The sequence below is a fragment of the Sparus aurata genome, chromosome 14 (genome assembly GCF_900880675.1).
Source record: "Sparus aurata chromosome 14, fSpaAur1.1, whole genome shotgun sequence".
In the NCBI taxonomy this organism is placed as follows: Eukaryota; Metazoa; Chordata; class Actinopteri; order Spariformes; family Sparidae; genus Sparus; species Sparus aurata.
In genome coordinates, this window is record NC_044200.1 from 10,983,269 (window position 1) to 10,997,447 (window position 14,179).

Genomic DNA, 14,179 nt, shown 5'->3' on the forward strand with positions numbered 1-14,179 from the left:
CACATCGCTCACTTAGCAGATGAGCAATCAGAACCCAGAACATCCTATTTAACATCATGAATGATGAAGAAAAGCAGCATATCCTCACAGTTGACGAGTTGGAACCAGCAAATAATATTTATTTGATTATCTGAATAGTTGCGGATAATGATAAACTAATTATTTAATTGACTGATCAGTATTTGGAATTAGGGCCTCTGCGAAATGCTCAACTAACAATATTTTGGATCCGGAATGACTCATGGAGGAACTCAATCAAAAAAATAAATGAATGGGCAACGTTTTTTATTATTGATATTGTTGTTTAAGTCATTTTTTTTAAGCCAAAATACAAAACACTTGCTGGTTCTAGCTTCTCAAATGTGAGGATTTGCTGCCGTTCTCTGTTTTATATCACTGTGATGTCTTTGGACCAAAAAAGCAGTTTGAAGACATCCGTTTGGCTCATTTTTTGACCACTCTCTGGCATTCAGTAATAGACTAAATGATTAATTGCGAGTGATGCTAGATTTATCGATGTCCTTTTGTCCAATCGTAGTGGCTGAGGATCACCCACAGACCCAGTTTAACCAGTAAACCCACTCTGGCTTTCTGCTCTTCTTCAGCCTGATGACGCTTCTTTAAGTGCCACGCAGCTATGATACACCCCCTCATGAAAAAATTAGAAGAAGATGGGTTTTCATGGGCTCCTCAGCCCCAGGTTGTCTGGAGAAGTTAAGCAGTGGGAATCTTTCCTCCAGGCCATAATTCAGTCAATAACACACGACGTGTGTGTGTGTGTGTGTGTGTGTGTGTGTGTGTTTTGTACGTGAACGCTGAATGGTTTTGAGGGAATTAGAGCATGTTCATCTCCCAGCCGTTGGATTCTGGGACGAGGGGTTGTTGATGGTTTGGTGGTGGGTTTGATGACATGGATGTTGAAAGCACTTAACGTCAGTGTGTCATGTGTAGATGGTCCCGGGCCACCGCACTAGAAGCTGATCGGATTCATTCATGTATGTAAGTTGTCCGTCATTCGTGCCGGGTAGAGCAGCCATCTCTCGTCTATGTGGCATATGTCGGTTGGAGCGGGGGTGGCCTGCTTTGACACTATGCCCAGTGTTTGCACACCGATGTGGTGCAGAGTGTGGGAGCCGCAGGAGCGCTGCCAGTTTGGAGCGAGGGACGGCTTTCGTTATCAGCCGGCGACAGAGAGGGGAGACGGGTGGTGGAGAGGGGGAGAAAATGGAGGAGAGGGAAGGGGGTAAATCGAGCAGTTGAAGCACAGAAAGAGAGAGAGAGAGAGGCAGAGCTGTCTGTGTTGACGCTCACGGGAATTAAAGAAACATCTTAGTGGGGCTGGAAAGAGCGGTCACTGTAGCTCCTGTCCCTCGGTGACCGTCGGCTCTTCACCAGACAGATGGTAGATTAAGCTGCTTGTTCAATTAATCAATTGACGTAAAAAAAAGTCATTGACAACTTTGCTAACTGTCATCATGTTCGAGCTGAGCGAAATGTCAAACGTTCTCTGCCTCGAGCCTCTCAAATGTGAAAGATTCGCAGTCTTTCTCTCTTTTGTGTCACCACTGATGAAACTATCAAACAATGAATCGGCGAGTTGATCGAAACCAATTACTGCCAATTATTTACGATAATCACTTTATCATTTAAGTTAGTTTTCAGGGAAAATATCAAACATTAGCTGCTTTTCCTGGCCATTTATGATAGTGAATGAAAAGTGTTTGGATTAAATTAATTAAGCCAAAAAATGGCGGACTCCGCCACCAACAATTGGTGGGCGAAAGATTTTAATACGTCATTTTGGGTTCTGAGAAATTGGGATGAGTTTTTTTCCCCACACATTTTTGCCATTTTACAGAGTAAACAGTTAATCAGTTTATCATTTAAACAGTCTGGTTAATTAATGATAACTAATCATTACTCAGGAGCAGTCTCAGTGCTGTTTTTTAACAGACTGAGCCATCAGACCGCAGGAACAATGGGTAGGAGTTGTGCATTGGCAGCAGTGGATGAATGTTGGTGTTGGAATATCGGCCTGCAGCACAGATAACATCACACAACAAGTCTGTGATAGCTCCTGCATATCTCAGGTTGTTCACCGACTCGTTAATGGCATTGATTTTACAGTAACAAAAGATTTGACATTTTTACAATGAGTGTAATGTCATAATGATTGTCAGAGCAGCTTGTTAAAGCAAAAGTGAGGCACCCGGTCACCCAGACCTACAGGCTGTCCTCACTCGCACTGAGGAGTTGTGGGTAATTTTGTTGAATCATCTGCGCTCCCAAGTGGTTCTCATTTCCTAGTTTACAAGCGCGGTAATGACATCAAATGTCATTGCTTCGGCTCGGTGTCATAAACAAACTTTGCAGGCTGACGTCCTGTATATTCCAGTCCATGCTGACTTGGTTGCAGCAAGTATTTATAGGAGACATGACGGGTGGCACATGGAGTTGTTTAACCAGAACCGCTGACTCAGTGCGCATCCTTATTTACAGTCCTGGCCCTGGGGCTGTTTTCACAGGGTTAAACACACTCGCAGCTCGGAGACTTCCCCCGCTGCCAGGATGTTGTTTTTCTTTTCTATTTTTTTTTATTCTCGTTAACGCAAAATGAATCTTTAATCATCCCTGTAGGGAGAGTTTCATCAGGTCACACCCCCCCTAACGGAGAGATAACACATAATAAACAAGAATGTTTCCATCTTCTTATGTGATCAAGCTTATAATTGTCCCAGCCGTTAACGATAAACAAGTTACACTCTGACGTTTGTGAATTTCATGATTGTGGATGTCATGCTTGAAATCTTTGATCACTCTGTTTATCTGCTACATATCAGACAATGAAGGTCTTATTTGAAAAATTGGCTGGTCTTATTGTGACTCATTCTGTGCTGACTGACTTACAATACTTAGAATTTGAGTAAGTCAGCTTGTCTGCAGTTCTTTAAAGGTGCTATATGTAACATTTTAACACAATTTACAATTACGCTTCTGTAAAGTTCAACTTAGTGCCACATGTTACATAAAGCACCTTTAAGCTAAATACTTGTCATGTTCACCATCGTAGTTTATGGCCTAAAACACAGCCATTACAATGATGAAAGATCATATAGTTTACAGTGATAATGGTGTCAGTTTTACCGCTCTAATTTACGGTCATTTTTGACGCAAAGGGTCTAAATATAAATATTATATAAATATTTCACACAGAAGTAAACAAAAGCAGGATTCCCATTTCTAGCTGACAACCATGGATTTTGAAAGAGTTTACTGTTTCATCAGCTGTAGCCTAGCTTAACTAGTGTAGGCTAATGTCAACATTAAGTTAGCCACATGAGTTGGTTGTCTTTCTCAAGATAAGTTTCTCACGTTTCAGAGCTTATTTGTTTTAAAATAAGACCATGCAAAAGGGTCTGAACTAGCCACATGACAAATATGCTAAAGGACTGAGGCTAAAGCTTAGGCTAGGCAACAAGTCCAAGACAAAAACTTTTGTCGGTACGTAGTTAGAGAAACACATAGATGGAATATTTATTAGCGTAGTGCTTTATTTAATGGTACTCATTACTCTGAATGTTTATAGTATTTTCCTAATGTTACCTGTAACCCACTAAATGATATAGTTAGCTTGGAAAGTTAACACTGTTGCTACTAAGCTAGCTGGCTATTGTCAGAGCTCTCTTTGGTTTATGACAGGCTTAAAACAAAATGGGGAATATGAACATTGTGGTTTTCATTGTAAAGTTTTTTTTAATGATGTCGTGACCTTACTGCGTACTCTCTGCTTCTCTATTTTAGAGGGAAGAAATAGTTTCACAGTACTGACAGTCTCAGTACTCACGGTGTGAGCACGTCTGCCTGTCCTGCGTTAAATGTGTGTTTGCACGTGTATGGATCACATGCCTTCCAGGGAGTTGAGAAAGTTTTCAAACCCATTCTAAATCCATCCCCACACGAAAGAAAGAGTTTATGAAAGATTCAGCAAAAGATTGTGTGGTTGCGTGTTGTCGGTGAGTGCGTTCACAGAAAATTAATGTGTGCAGTCTGTGTGGGGGCCACGTGCTAATCACAGGGTAAGGCTAAAGTCAGAACCCGGCGAGACCCTCCGTTGGATACAGAAGTTAATCTGCCTCAAAAACAGGGGCCTGGTCGATTCCCGCGCCCTCTCTTTTCTCACTTCTTCATCACTGCAGTTTATTTCTCCACCAGATCTGCTTTGTCAGGCAGTCTATCACATTGATTAAAGCGGCGTGCCCATACACAGCGTCAGTAATAGTGAGTGGCTCTAGATAAGAAGATCTGAGAGGAAAAAAAATGTAAACAGCTAATCAACGCTGCCTGGAGTTTCAGCAGCCAATCAAAACTCCCAAAAGACACACGATGAGGCGAAACTGTGAACGAGCCTGCAGAGTGTGCGTGGGTGCTGTGTGGAGTACAGAGTAGTGGTAGGTGTTGAAAAAAAAAAAAAACGTGTATAGCCTACAGTATGTTTGAGTGTCTGTTTGCATGTGGGGTGCTAGGACATCTGTGATCTGCTGTGTACAGTGTCAAATTATAATGTATGTGCTAATGTGTGTTTTCCGTTCTCGTTCTTCTCAGAGCTCAATGGAGTCTCCTAATCTGGAGTTTGAGTATGGAGACACGGACACACTGACTGCTGAGCTTTCAGGTAAGACAGACAAGAAACTCAACTCCCCCAAAAAACTGCTCAGATAATGAATCCTGATATGAATGTCCCTGATATTAAAAGCTTGCTCGCCATTTGCGTCGCTCGTACAGTAGATGCTGCATTTTTTGTGATTCTGACTCCATGTCCTGTACATATTGTTCACCGCATTCAGATTTTCCCATGTTGTTGGATGCAATCTTTTAGCTCCATGTCTGGTCCGTTGGTCCATTCACAACTTTGATTCAGACTGATATATCTTAGCAACTATTGGATAGATTGCCATGACATTTTCATTTCAGATTCAAGTCACAATTTTTTTAATTAGTCCATTATTTTAGTTTGTAACCAAATATGCAAAACTGCTGCCATTCCCAACAGTCTAGCTAGTGTTAGCGTAAAACGTCTTCATGCTTTTAGCACCCTAGCATCAGAATACAAGCATTGTTTATGAGAGCAAGATGCTGATGTTAGCATGTAGCTCGATGCGCTGCTATGCTTACATACAAAGAAGCTAGCATGACTGTAGCCTCAGCTGCGCCTAAATTAGTTTTAAAGCGGGTGGGCATCCAGCTTTAGATGACATAGACCAAGGACAATGAAATATTTCACGTCAGCTATCTTTAAATGTCAACCTAGCCAACCATTTCTGTACAACTAAAGGTTACAACTTCATTACCATAACACCTGAATGTCGGAGGACATTATCCCACTTATTCTGGCTCTTAGTCTTGTGTAAGCACAAATTCTGGTTTGTCATGAACCTTTGTTCACACATCTGGCCTGGTTTCTTGGTTGAATTGATCCTTTTCTTGCACTTTCAGTAGTTTTTATCCAGTTCTCTTTTAATGTCAAACTGAGTCAAACTTAAGGCTAAAAAAATTGTGAACGGTTGTTTACGTGTGACACAGGATTTCACCCACAGAATTCCTACAGTAATACCGCTGGTTCTACTTAGCATACACAGTACAATGTGCTATTGATTGGAAAAATAATACTGCATCTGCATTCCTCAGGTTTCCTTCAGCTGTTTTATGTTACAGTGTTATTCATGAAAACGAGACATTAAGCTGACACACTGCTGAAGGCACAGAACAAAATCTTCTGGTCCTGACATGTTTTCCAGACATAGGACACATTGTGTGACTAATGCTGTGAGTAATAATAAACACAGTGATTATACATGCGAATTGTTCCAGCATCTATGTATCTGGTGATGGCTCATGTGTGACCTGGAGGTTGGTTTAAGGACGACAGAAGGACAGACTCCGACGGTGCTTATGGATTTTTATTGATTTGATTAAGTGTGATATTTTTTTTCAAGTGTGTATTATAGATTCCTCTCCCGTCCAGCACAGTTTTTGTCCCCAGAGGCAGGTGATGTGCGCAGAGACATGTTGAACAAGAACAATGAATTTGAGTCAAAACGACTGCCCCTTTGGTAGACGGCAAGCGGCAGCTGATGTGCCAACAGTGTTAGTCACATTTGGCAAACGCGCACACAAACAGACAGTCAGTCACGGCAGCTCCTCGGGGGTGAATGCTGACAACCGCGCTCAGAGCAGGAGGAGATGCGCGGCAACGTGACAAATCATTAGAGTGCGCATCAAACAGAGATGAGATCAGCACCGAGGAGACAGGAGCTTTAAATTTGTCTGTTTTGTTTTTGTAGGGTGGCACAGTTTACCTGTCTCCTGTTTCTATTCTATGCTATTCTATTCTATTCTATTCTATTACAACAGTTCTAACCATTCCATCTGTTCTATTCTACTCTATGTGTAGCTATTCTATTCCAACCATTGTGTTCCTTCGTAGCTTTTTAATTCTATTTGACTCTATTCTAGCTGTATATTACATTATTACCATTTTATTATATTTGATCTATTCTATTTTATTGGATTCTGTGGGTAAAGTGTTCTATTCTGCCTCATCTGTTCTGTTCTATTCCGTTCTATCTACTCTATTCTATTTTTATTCTATTCTGCATCTTCTATGGTATTTAAACTCTCTATTGTGTTCTATCTGTTCTATTTGATCAATTGTATTCTATTGTGTTCCACTCACATGTTCTTTTTTTCTATTCTAACAGAACATTTCTATTGAAACCGTTCTATGCTATTCTGTTTCAATCCAACTGTTTCACTCCACACTACACTTCTATTTAGGGCTAAAATTAATCAGTGTTTTCAATATCAATTGAGTTGAGATAATTTTTTCCAACAAAGGTTTTTTTTCTGCTCGGCTTGAGCCACCAACCCCCCAAAACTGCGATTATTTGACCACCTGGGAATGAGACTCAACAATCAGCCATCTTTCTCCAAATTCACTCAATTCACTCCACCATCCTCGTAGTCATATTGCTGATGTGCAGTCATACTGGAGAAGCTGTCTCCATTCTTTTTTCTTGACATATGACCAATGATTAGCGATTAAAATTAGTATTTGTATTGCTAATTAATTTTCTGTCTCTAATCCTGCACTTTATTCTGTCCACAGAGCTCTACAGTTACACAGAGGAGCCGGAGTTTGCCCTGAACAGAGACTACTTTGAGGAGGACTTCAGGAGTCATGGTACTGTGTTTGACTGTGTGTGTGTATGTGTGTGATGGTGTGTGTGGGTGAGAGATTATAAGGTTGCAAATGGCCGTGGAAAAGCTTTTTGTACATCCCTGAATGTGTTTAGATGACCTGTAGCGTGTCGTCCCCCTTCGCTGTCAGCAGCTCAGGTGAAGAGAGAGTTAAAAGCTGAGCTGTCCGCGGTGTGTTCGAGACACAAAATGGGGTCAAAATTACTGACACTCTGCCAAGACTCTGCCTCGCTGGGCCATATCAAACACAAAAACGGCTACAGGCAGTGGACTGGAGCTGCTGCAGTTTGTTGCTGATGTTTATCACCAGAGACCTTGATGGCTCCTTCAACTGTGTTACTGCTGTTAGAGCCTCACGGAGTCCTTTTGTGTCGCCCTGAATGTGCCTGTTGGCTGCATATTTGTGATAACAGCATCCATACGTAAGACGGCGAAGGTTAACTAAACAGAATGTTCCCGGCACATTACACAAATGATAAAATGTGTTGAAGGTAAAAGGTGCAGTATGTAAGAATGGACTCTGGAATTCGTATTTTAAACAAATAAGGGGCAGCACACTAGTGAAACTGTTAGCTGCTGTTAACCGAAGCTGCTGGTAGCTGGTTAGCTCAGTTAGCTCTGCAGCTAGCGGTCTGGACTGGGAGCTCAAAATATCGATCTCATCACGCTAGTATCATTCCGATACCAATACTCACCTTGGTATCGATACTATCGATATTTGGAACGATCCGCCCACACAATGTTCTCAATGCTTGTGTTCATGTGTAGAGACCCTGGTGATGCTACGAGCAAAGTTTCATGTTGTGTCGAGCCTTCTTAGTGTTTTAAAAATAGCTATTTTGATGCTAGCATGCCAGTGCCCCATGCACTCCATTGAAAATTAGCTTGCCCGAAAACGAAGCTATGGTAAATCTTAAAAGTGCCTCTTTCGTTGTGATTATGCATTTACACGAAGGTTTGACTCATATTCAAGCCTTGGTTGCTTTTTGTTGAGAGTTTCACTTTAATCAGTGGTTTTTGTCACAAACCCGATTGTAACAATTGAATGTATTTTTTACAGAGCCTCTAATGCTAATTTATTACTGTGCAGTTCTGGAAATAGTACACAAATAAGTTTTTTGGTGAAAGATAATGGATATTTGAGTCTCATCCTCAGGAAATCAAATACTGACCCTTCAGGCTGTCAGCTCACATCGCACTACTACTCAAAGTGTCAGTATTTTACTATCTTTATAGTCAAGTTATATTCTGTTGTGTTAAAGCTGTAAAAGTAATTTGATTGAACTCACCTCTGAAGTGCAACATGAGTCGGCATCGCTCTTCAGTGTGCCGCTGTGTGTTTTTTTTTTTCTTTCTTTTTTTATTAAGCCGACCTGTGTGAGGCGAGGGTGACCGGGCACATCAAAGCTCTGCTCTTTTAAGCTGTTCAAAAGAATGAATATCCCCACAGATACAGATGGGATGGGTCACATCCTGACCGTGTGATTTAATGTTTGGTTACCAAGAACAAAAGCAGCTTTGCCAACATGAATTATCGTCGGTCTGACAAGAGATCATGCTTAAATGCAATGTGATTGTATCGCCTTGTGTGGAAACAGACACATTAATGCCCTTTTCTGAATATTTGCAGTTGAAAAATAAGAGGAAATAAAGCATCAGAATGGTTACAAGAAGCCATGAGGTTCTCAAGTGACTGAGGCACACATTATAGACAAAAGAGCGGGACGAGCGTCGCCCTCTTCATCTGTCACCTCCTCTTCGAGCTGAGTGGTAATGAATAGTAGGATTAGATGAGAGTCTCTCTGGCTGCTGTTTTACAGAGATAGAGCACAGAGCTGCCTCTTTACATCACAGCCTTTTCATTATTTTGTGTGTATTTTGTGCGGTGTATTCAGTGAGCAGTTGTCAGAAGATGGGCTTACTGCTTTACTGTGTGTGAGTGTGTGTGTGTGTGTGTCTGTCTGTCTGTCAGGGCCACTGAGTTAATGTTATTCAACCACCACCCATACATTTCTAATCCTAATCACTGTGATTGTCACGACATATCGGATTTAAGATACTCACTGAAGACAGGGAAGCTTTTTGGAGACAGTACTGAAATTAGAAAGCTTTTTTTCTCTTCTGACTTGTGTAGGAAAGGCATTGCAAGTAGGAGTCTGAGTTCCACCGACTGGGATGATATTACGCTTCTTAATGCCTATTACTGTCAGCATAATCAAGTGAAGAGTCTAAGAATAGGGGACTTAGTCCGTGGAAAAAAAAGAGGGCTTGAATCCGTGCCAAAGCAGACGTCCATTTCTTTTAATACTGTATTTACTTCTAGGTTTTTTCCCAATGATGCCACCAACTTCGCTAATTACTGCTCTGTATGCTTTGGCATCGCTCGACCTTTCAGCTATTTCCAGAGCTGATGCAGTGGGCCTGAACGTAATTTTAAAAACTGATGACAGATCAAAGCAGCAGTCAGTCCCGACATTGACACACGCGATAACATAATTACGGTGAATATCCAGTAAAATTAACAGTTTGACTAAGATCCTTTGCAGTCATCATCCTCCTGTACAACCTTTGCGTTTAAATGTGAGACACGATGGGGGAAGGCAGGGCAGATTAGTGTCACTGCTGAGGAAAGCTGGAGCATAAAAGCCCCTCTCAGAAACGAGGCTATCCCCCAGATGGCGTAATTTAATGGATCCCCATATTGCAAAGCATGTTGACTTAAAGATAGCTTGGAAAAAAGATGTGTTTTTCTCATTAACGTAACAGAACATGTTTAGCGATAACACAGTATTAAAACCAGGCGATAAAGCTTTATGATAGAAAAACATCACGAGTATGGTGTGGTATAAGTATAACAATACAGTAAGCTAATAAGCATTACTACACTAAGCTACAGTAAGCTAATGTTATGATAATTAGACTAAGCTTATGAGTATTATAATGTAAGTAGTGTTAAGCTAATGTGTCTACAGTAAGCTAACAATCATGATAGCTATAGTAAGCTAATGAATGCACAGAAAGCTAACAAGCATTTTAACTATAGTAAGCTAATGTGTATGATAATATAAGTGAGCTAATTTGTCTACATAAGCTAACAAGCATAATAGCTATAGTAAGCTAATAAATGCAAAGTAAGCTAACATGCATTTTAGCTATAGTAAGCTAATGAGTATGATGATATAAGTAAGAAGTTGCATTCTCAAGCAATAAAACGCTGCATTGCTAAGTTAAATACACTCAGGGGGATTGCTGCTACAGCCTTAGCCTACTTGGTCTGGTATGAGCAGCTTATGGTGGCTAATGTTAGCAAACTTTAGGCAAATTTTGTTGTGTAACAGACACTACTTAGTAGCTTAGCATTTTAAGTAAATGCTAAGCCATTTCAGAATTGAGCTTTGCAGTCGTGCAGGGGTTTAGCATTGACCTCACAGCTGCCGCTGTTCAGACACTTTAATACATAAATCATGAAACTCATTAAACCTTTCCACTCTCATCTCTCGTTTCCTGTCTGTTTAGACAGTCCTTCTTTCAGACAATGAAAAATGCCCCAAAGAATACACATTTACCTTCTAGCAGACGCTTTTGTCCAAAGTGACTTCATACATGAAGTCATACATACATTCATACACTGATGGCAGCGGCTGCCATGCAAGGTGCCGACCAGCCAGTGGCGGTTCTAGACCAGTTTTAATAGGGGGGCCAGGTTGGGGCCGGCCTTTTTGTTAGGGGGCACATACAACCCGGAAAAAAGGATAAATCCCTCATTCAGACAAAGCAGTGTTTACAATTTCAGCAATTTTGATTGGGTAGTAAACTGCTGAGACACTTTATTTCTGCCTTTCCCTTCAAAACAAAATCATTGCAAGAAATCTGTCATTGTATTATTAATGCAGACTCCCTGTCGGGGGGGCCACAGGGGTGTCCAGACTCAGAGTTCGAGGGGCACTGGCCCCTGTTGGCCCCCCCCCAAAACTGCCCCTGCGACCAGCACGTCAGGAGCAGTTTGGGGTTCAGTATCTTGTCCAAGGACAAATTGCTTAAGATACTGGGAGAAGTGCTCCTGAAAATAATCTTGCTTGTCCTTCCTGTAGCTCGAGGCAAGAGGTGGATCGAGCTGACGTTGGACGAGCAGAGAGCGTACGTGATGAGCCTGCTGGACGCGCTGGAGGTGACGGACAGGGACAAGAGGCTGAAGGTGGCCCGGGCCATCCTCTACCTGGCTCAGGGTGCGTAGGCAACACATTACAACCAGCAATAGGCCTTCTCCAATGCAGACCTGTTGCAGACAGAGGGGCAGAATATAGTGGCTCTGATCCAGGTGCCAAACAAACCGAGGGAATCTTAAAACCCAACACCCTTTATCCCCCCAGGAGTGTTCGATGAGTGTGACACAGAGGTGGACGTGCTCCACTGGTCCAGACACAATGTCTTCCTGCTCTACGACATGGGCATCTTCACGGCACTGCTGGAGCTGCTCAGCATGGAGATAGAGTGAGTAGGACACGGAGAACATGTGTATGAGTCATGGCAAACTTTTCTTTACCACAAAAACTGCTGTGGAGGTAAAATAAAACGCCTAGCAGTGACAACAGCAATGCAACAATGTCACCCCCACCTTGGTTTTGCATGGCGAGGGTACAGACTTGCTGCCGCTCGTTCATACAACTAGGGACATAAGGTTGCAAGCGCAGCCACTGCAACAGAAAAGTCAAAACAGTTCATATCTTTTTAAAATTGTGTTTTCCCCCTCGGGCGAAGGGCCTGTGGCAATACAGGAAAGGAGGAGTTCATCAGATAACGGCAACCTTTATCTCTGTCTTCAAAATTTCTGGAGATCTTTCATAAGCAGCAGGGTGTCACGCCACTGACAGAGTCGATGTTTATTTCTCACTTACAAGATCCAAATACTCTCCGAATCCCTCCCGTGTTTGAAGCGCTGGTCCCTCAGCCCTCGCACTTGTTTCCTCCAAATGCTCCTCTTTGCGGTTAGAGGATCTCACTCGAGTCAGAGGAGTTTTCGTGGGGATAAACAGACACTGAGGGAGTCGACAATGTCTGTGATGCGCGCTTCAAACGCCCCCCCCCCCCCCCCCCCCGGCGAGGCTCCTTCAAGTCATCTTTGTTGCTGCCTCTCCTCGGCCCCAGTCGGGATCCAGCGCTTCTTTGTTGTTATGTAAGCTGCTCTGAGGCATCATGGCACAGTCTGGACTATCACCATGTTGCACAACAAAGCGGCGTAAGCAAGCCAATCGCGCAAAACACACACACGGTGCTTCTGAGGCACTGGCTGGTTATGCAAAAAACCATGAAGAATCCAGCACATTAGAATTGAGAGCTTTGTTGTTGGTGTTTCAAAATGGATCAGTATGTCCTCATCGCATAGTGTCGACTGTCTCTTCTTTATCAGACAAGCCACTAAGATTATGCAATTATTTACTTTTTGTGTGTGTGTGTGTGTGTGTGTGTGTGTGTGTGTGTGTGTCTGCAGTAACAACCAGGCGTGCAGCAGCGCGGTGAGGAAGCCTGCCATCTCCCTCGCAGACAGCACAGAGCTCAGGTGAGCACTATAATCACATCACTCGCAAATCACAACCTCCACATTGTTCTCACTTCCCTCTCCTGCTCTCTTTGCTCCGTCTTTTTCCTGCCCGACTTTTCCGCCATCTGGCCGCAAAAAAAAAAAACACACTCGCGCCTAATCTGCAAAATTTAATTATTCTCCTTGTCCCTTTTCCCTCACGTTCAGTTTCAATCCCTGCTTCTGCTCAATGGAATAGATTTTTTTTGGAACGAAACAACCGTTTACACACACACACTCCTGCGCTCACGCATGCGCAGAGCCCCGTCTGTGCGTTCCCCAGTCGCACACTTATAAATAATTACAGTCTTAGAGGAGTGGATTTGCAACTAATTGCTGGACCAAAAATCGAAAACCATTTTATTCATTTTACGCAAAGCGTGCCGCGGGGCTTTGTTGAGCGAACAAAGCTTTTAATGCACAAAACACAGCCTGACTTACATCAGGTGATAATGAATGGATGGGGCTTTATCCTCGCTGAGCACAGAAGTCATTTCCTCTCAAGCAAGATTGCACAAAACCCCCCTCTGCTTCTTGCACTTAACTCTCGTTGTCACTCATCGTATTATAGTCTCTTGTACTTGCAGACCTTTTTGGCCCTTTTATTATTGTTTTTTAAATGCCGACCACGCACACACGCAAACTCACACACGGTCACAGTCACCTGTGGTCAACCTGTTTGTTTCTTTTCATGCAGAGTGCTACTGAGCATCATGTACCTGATGGTGGAGACCGTCAGAGTTCAAACGGAGGACGACAGACCTGAGTGGAGAGCCGCCAGAGAGGCCTTTAAGAATGAGCTAGGTGTGTGTGTGTGTGTGTGTGTGTGTGTGTTCATTTACTGAACGATTACAAGGCACTCTTGCTGTGGTAGTGCACTTTCAGAAATGTGGATTGGTGGGTTGTTGGGTTGAAAAGCCTTCCTGATTTTAAGTAAAGTTTAATATATATATATATATTATAAAGTAGTATAAAGTAGTTGACTGATGAAATATCATGACACCGTGGACTGGTTTTCCTCCTGTCCTCCCCAATTTTTTCAGTCACCAGCCGCCACTGATATATATATAATATTTTATAAATGATACTGAGATTTGGTAATGATTTATTTCAACCAGTTACTATTTCTTAAAAAAAAAATTGATCTTCCTCTTGCCTCTCAAAAATAGAGGAGGACCAACCTCCTCTGCCTCTATGGACGAGCCTCCTCTGATATATATATATATATATATACACAGTAGACCTATAGCAAGCTCCATTTCTGCTAAAACAACTTTGCATTGCCATCAGCACCTCGTGGTATTTCTGTGAAGAAAACGAAATTAAATTGCTGTATTTAAAGCA

At 42.3% G+C, this 14,179-nt stretch overlaps 1 protein-coding gene across 4 annotated transcripts in view; it reads left to right on the plus strand.

The window, feature by feature from the left end:
• The window catches only part of strip2 (striatin interacting protein 2), a 32,955-nt gene that overhangs the window by 1,521 nt on the left and 17,255 nt on the right, over window positions 1–14,179 (plus strand). For all 4 annotated transcript variants that reach the window (XM_030439719.1, XM_030439720.1, XM_030439723.1 and 1 more), the window contains exons 2-7: window positions 4,603–4,672; window positions 7,166–7,240; window positions 11,349–11,483; window positions 11,628–11,748; window positions 12,746–12,814; window positions 13,533–13,639. In XM_030439719.1, coding sequence (XP_030295579.1) covers window positions 4,603–4,672; window positions 7,166–7,240; window positions 11,349–11,483; window positions 11,628–11,748; window positions 12,746–12,814; window positions 13,533–13,639 — 577 coding nt within the window. The remainder of the gene's footprint in view (window positions 1–4,602; window positions 4,673–7,165; window positions 7,241–11,348; window positions 11,484–11,627; window positions 11,749–12,745; window positions 12,815–13,532; window positions 13,640–14,179) is intronic.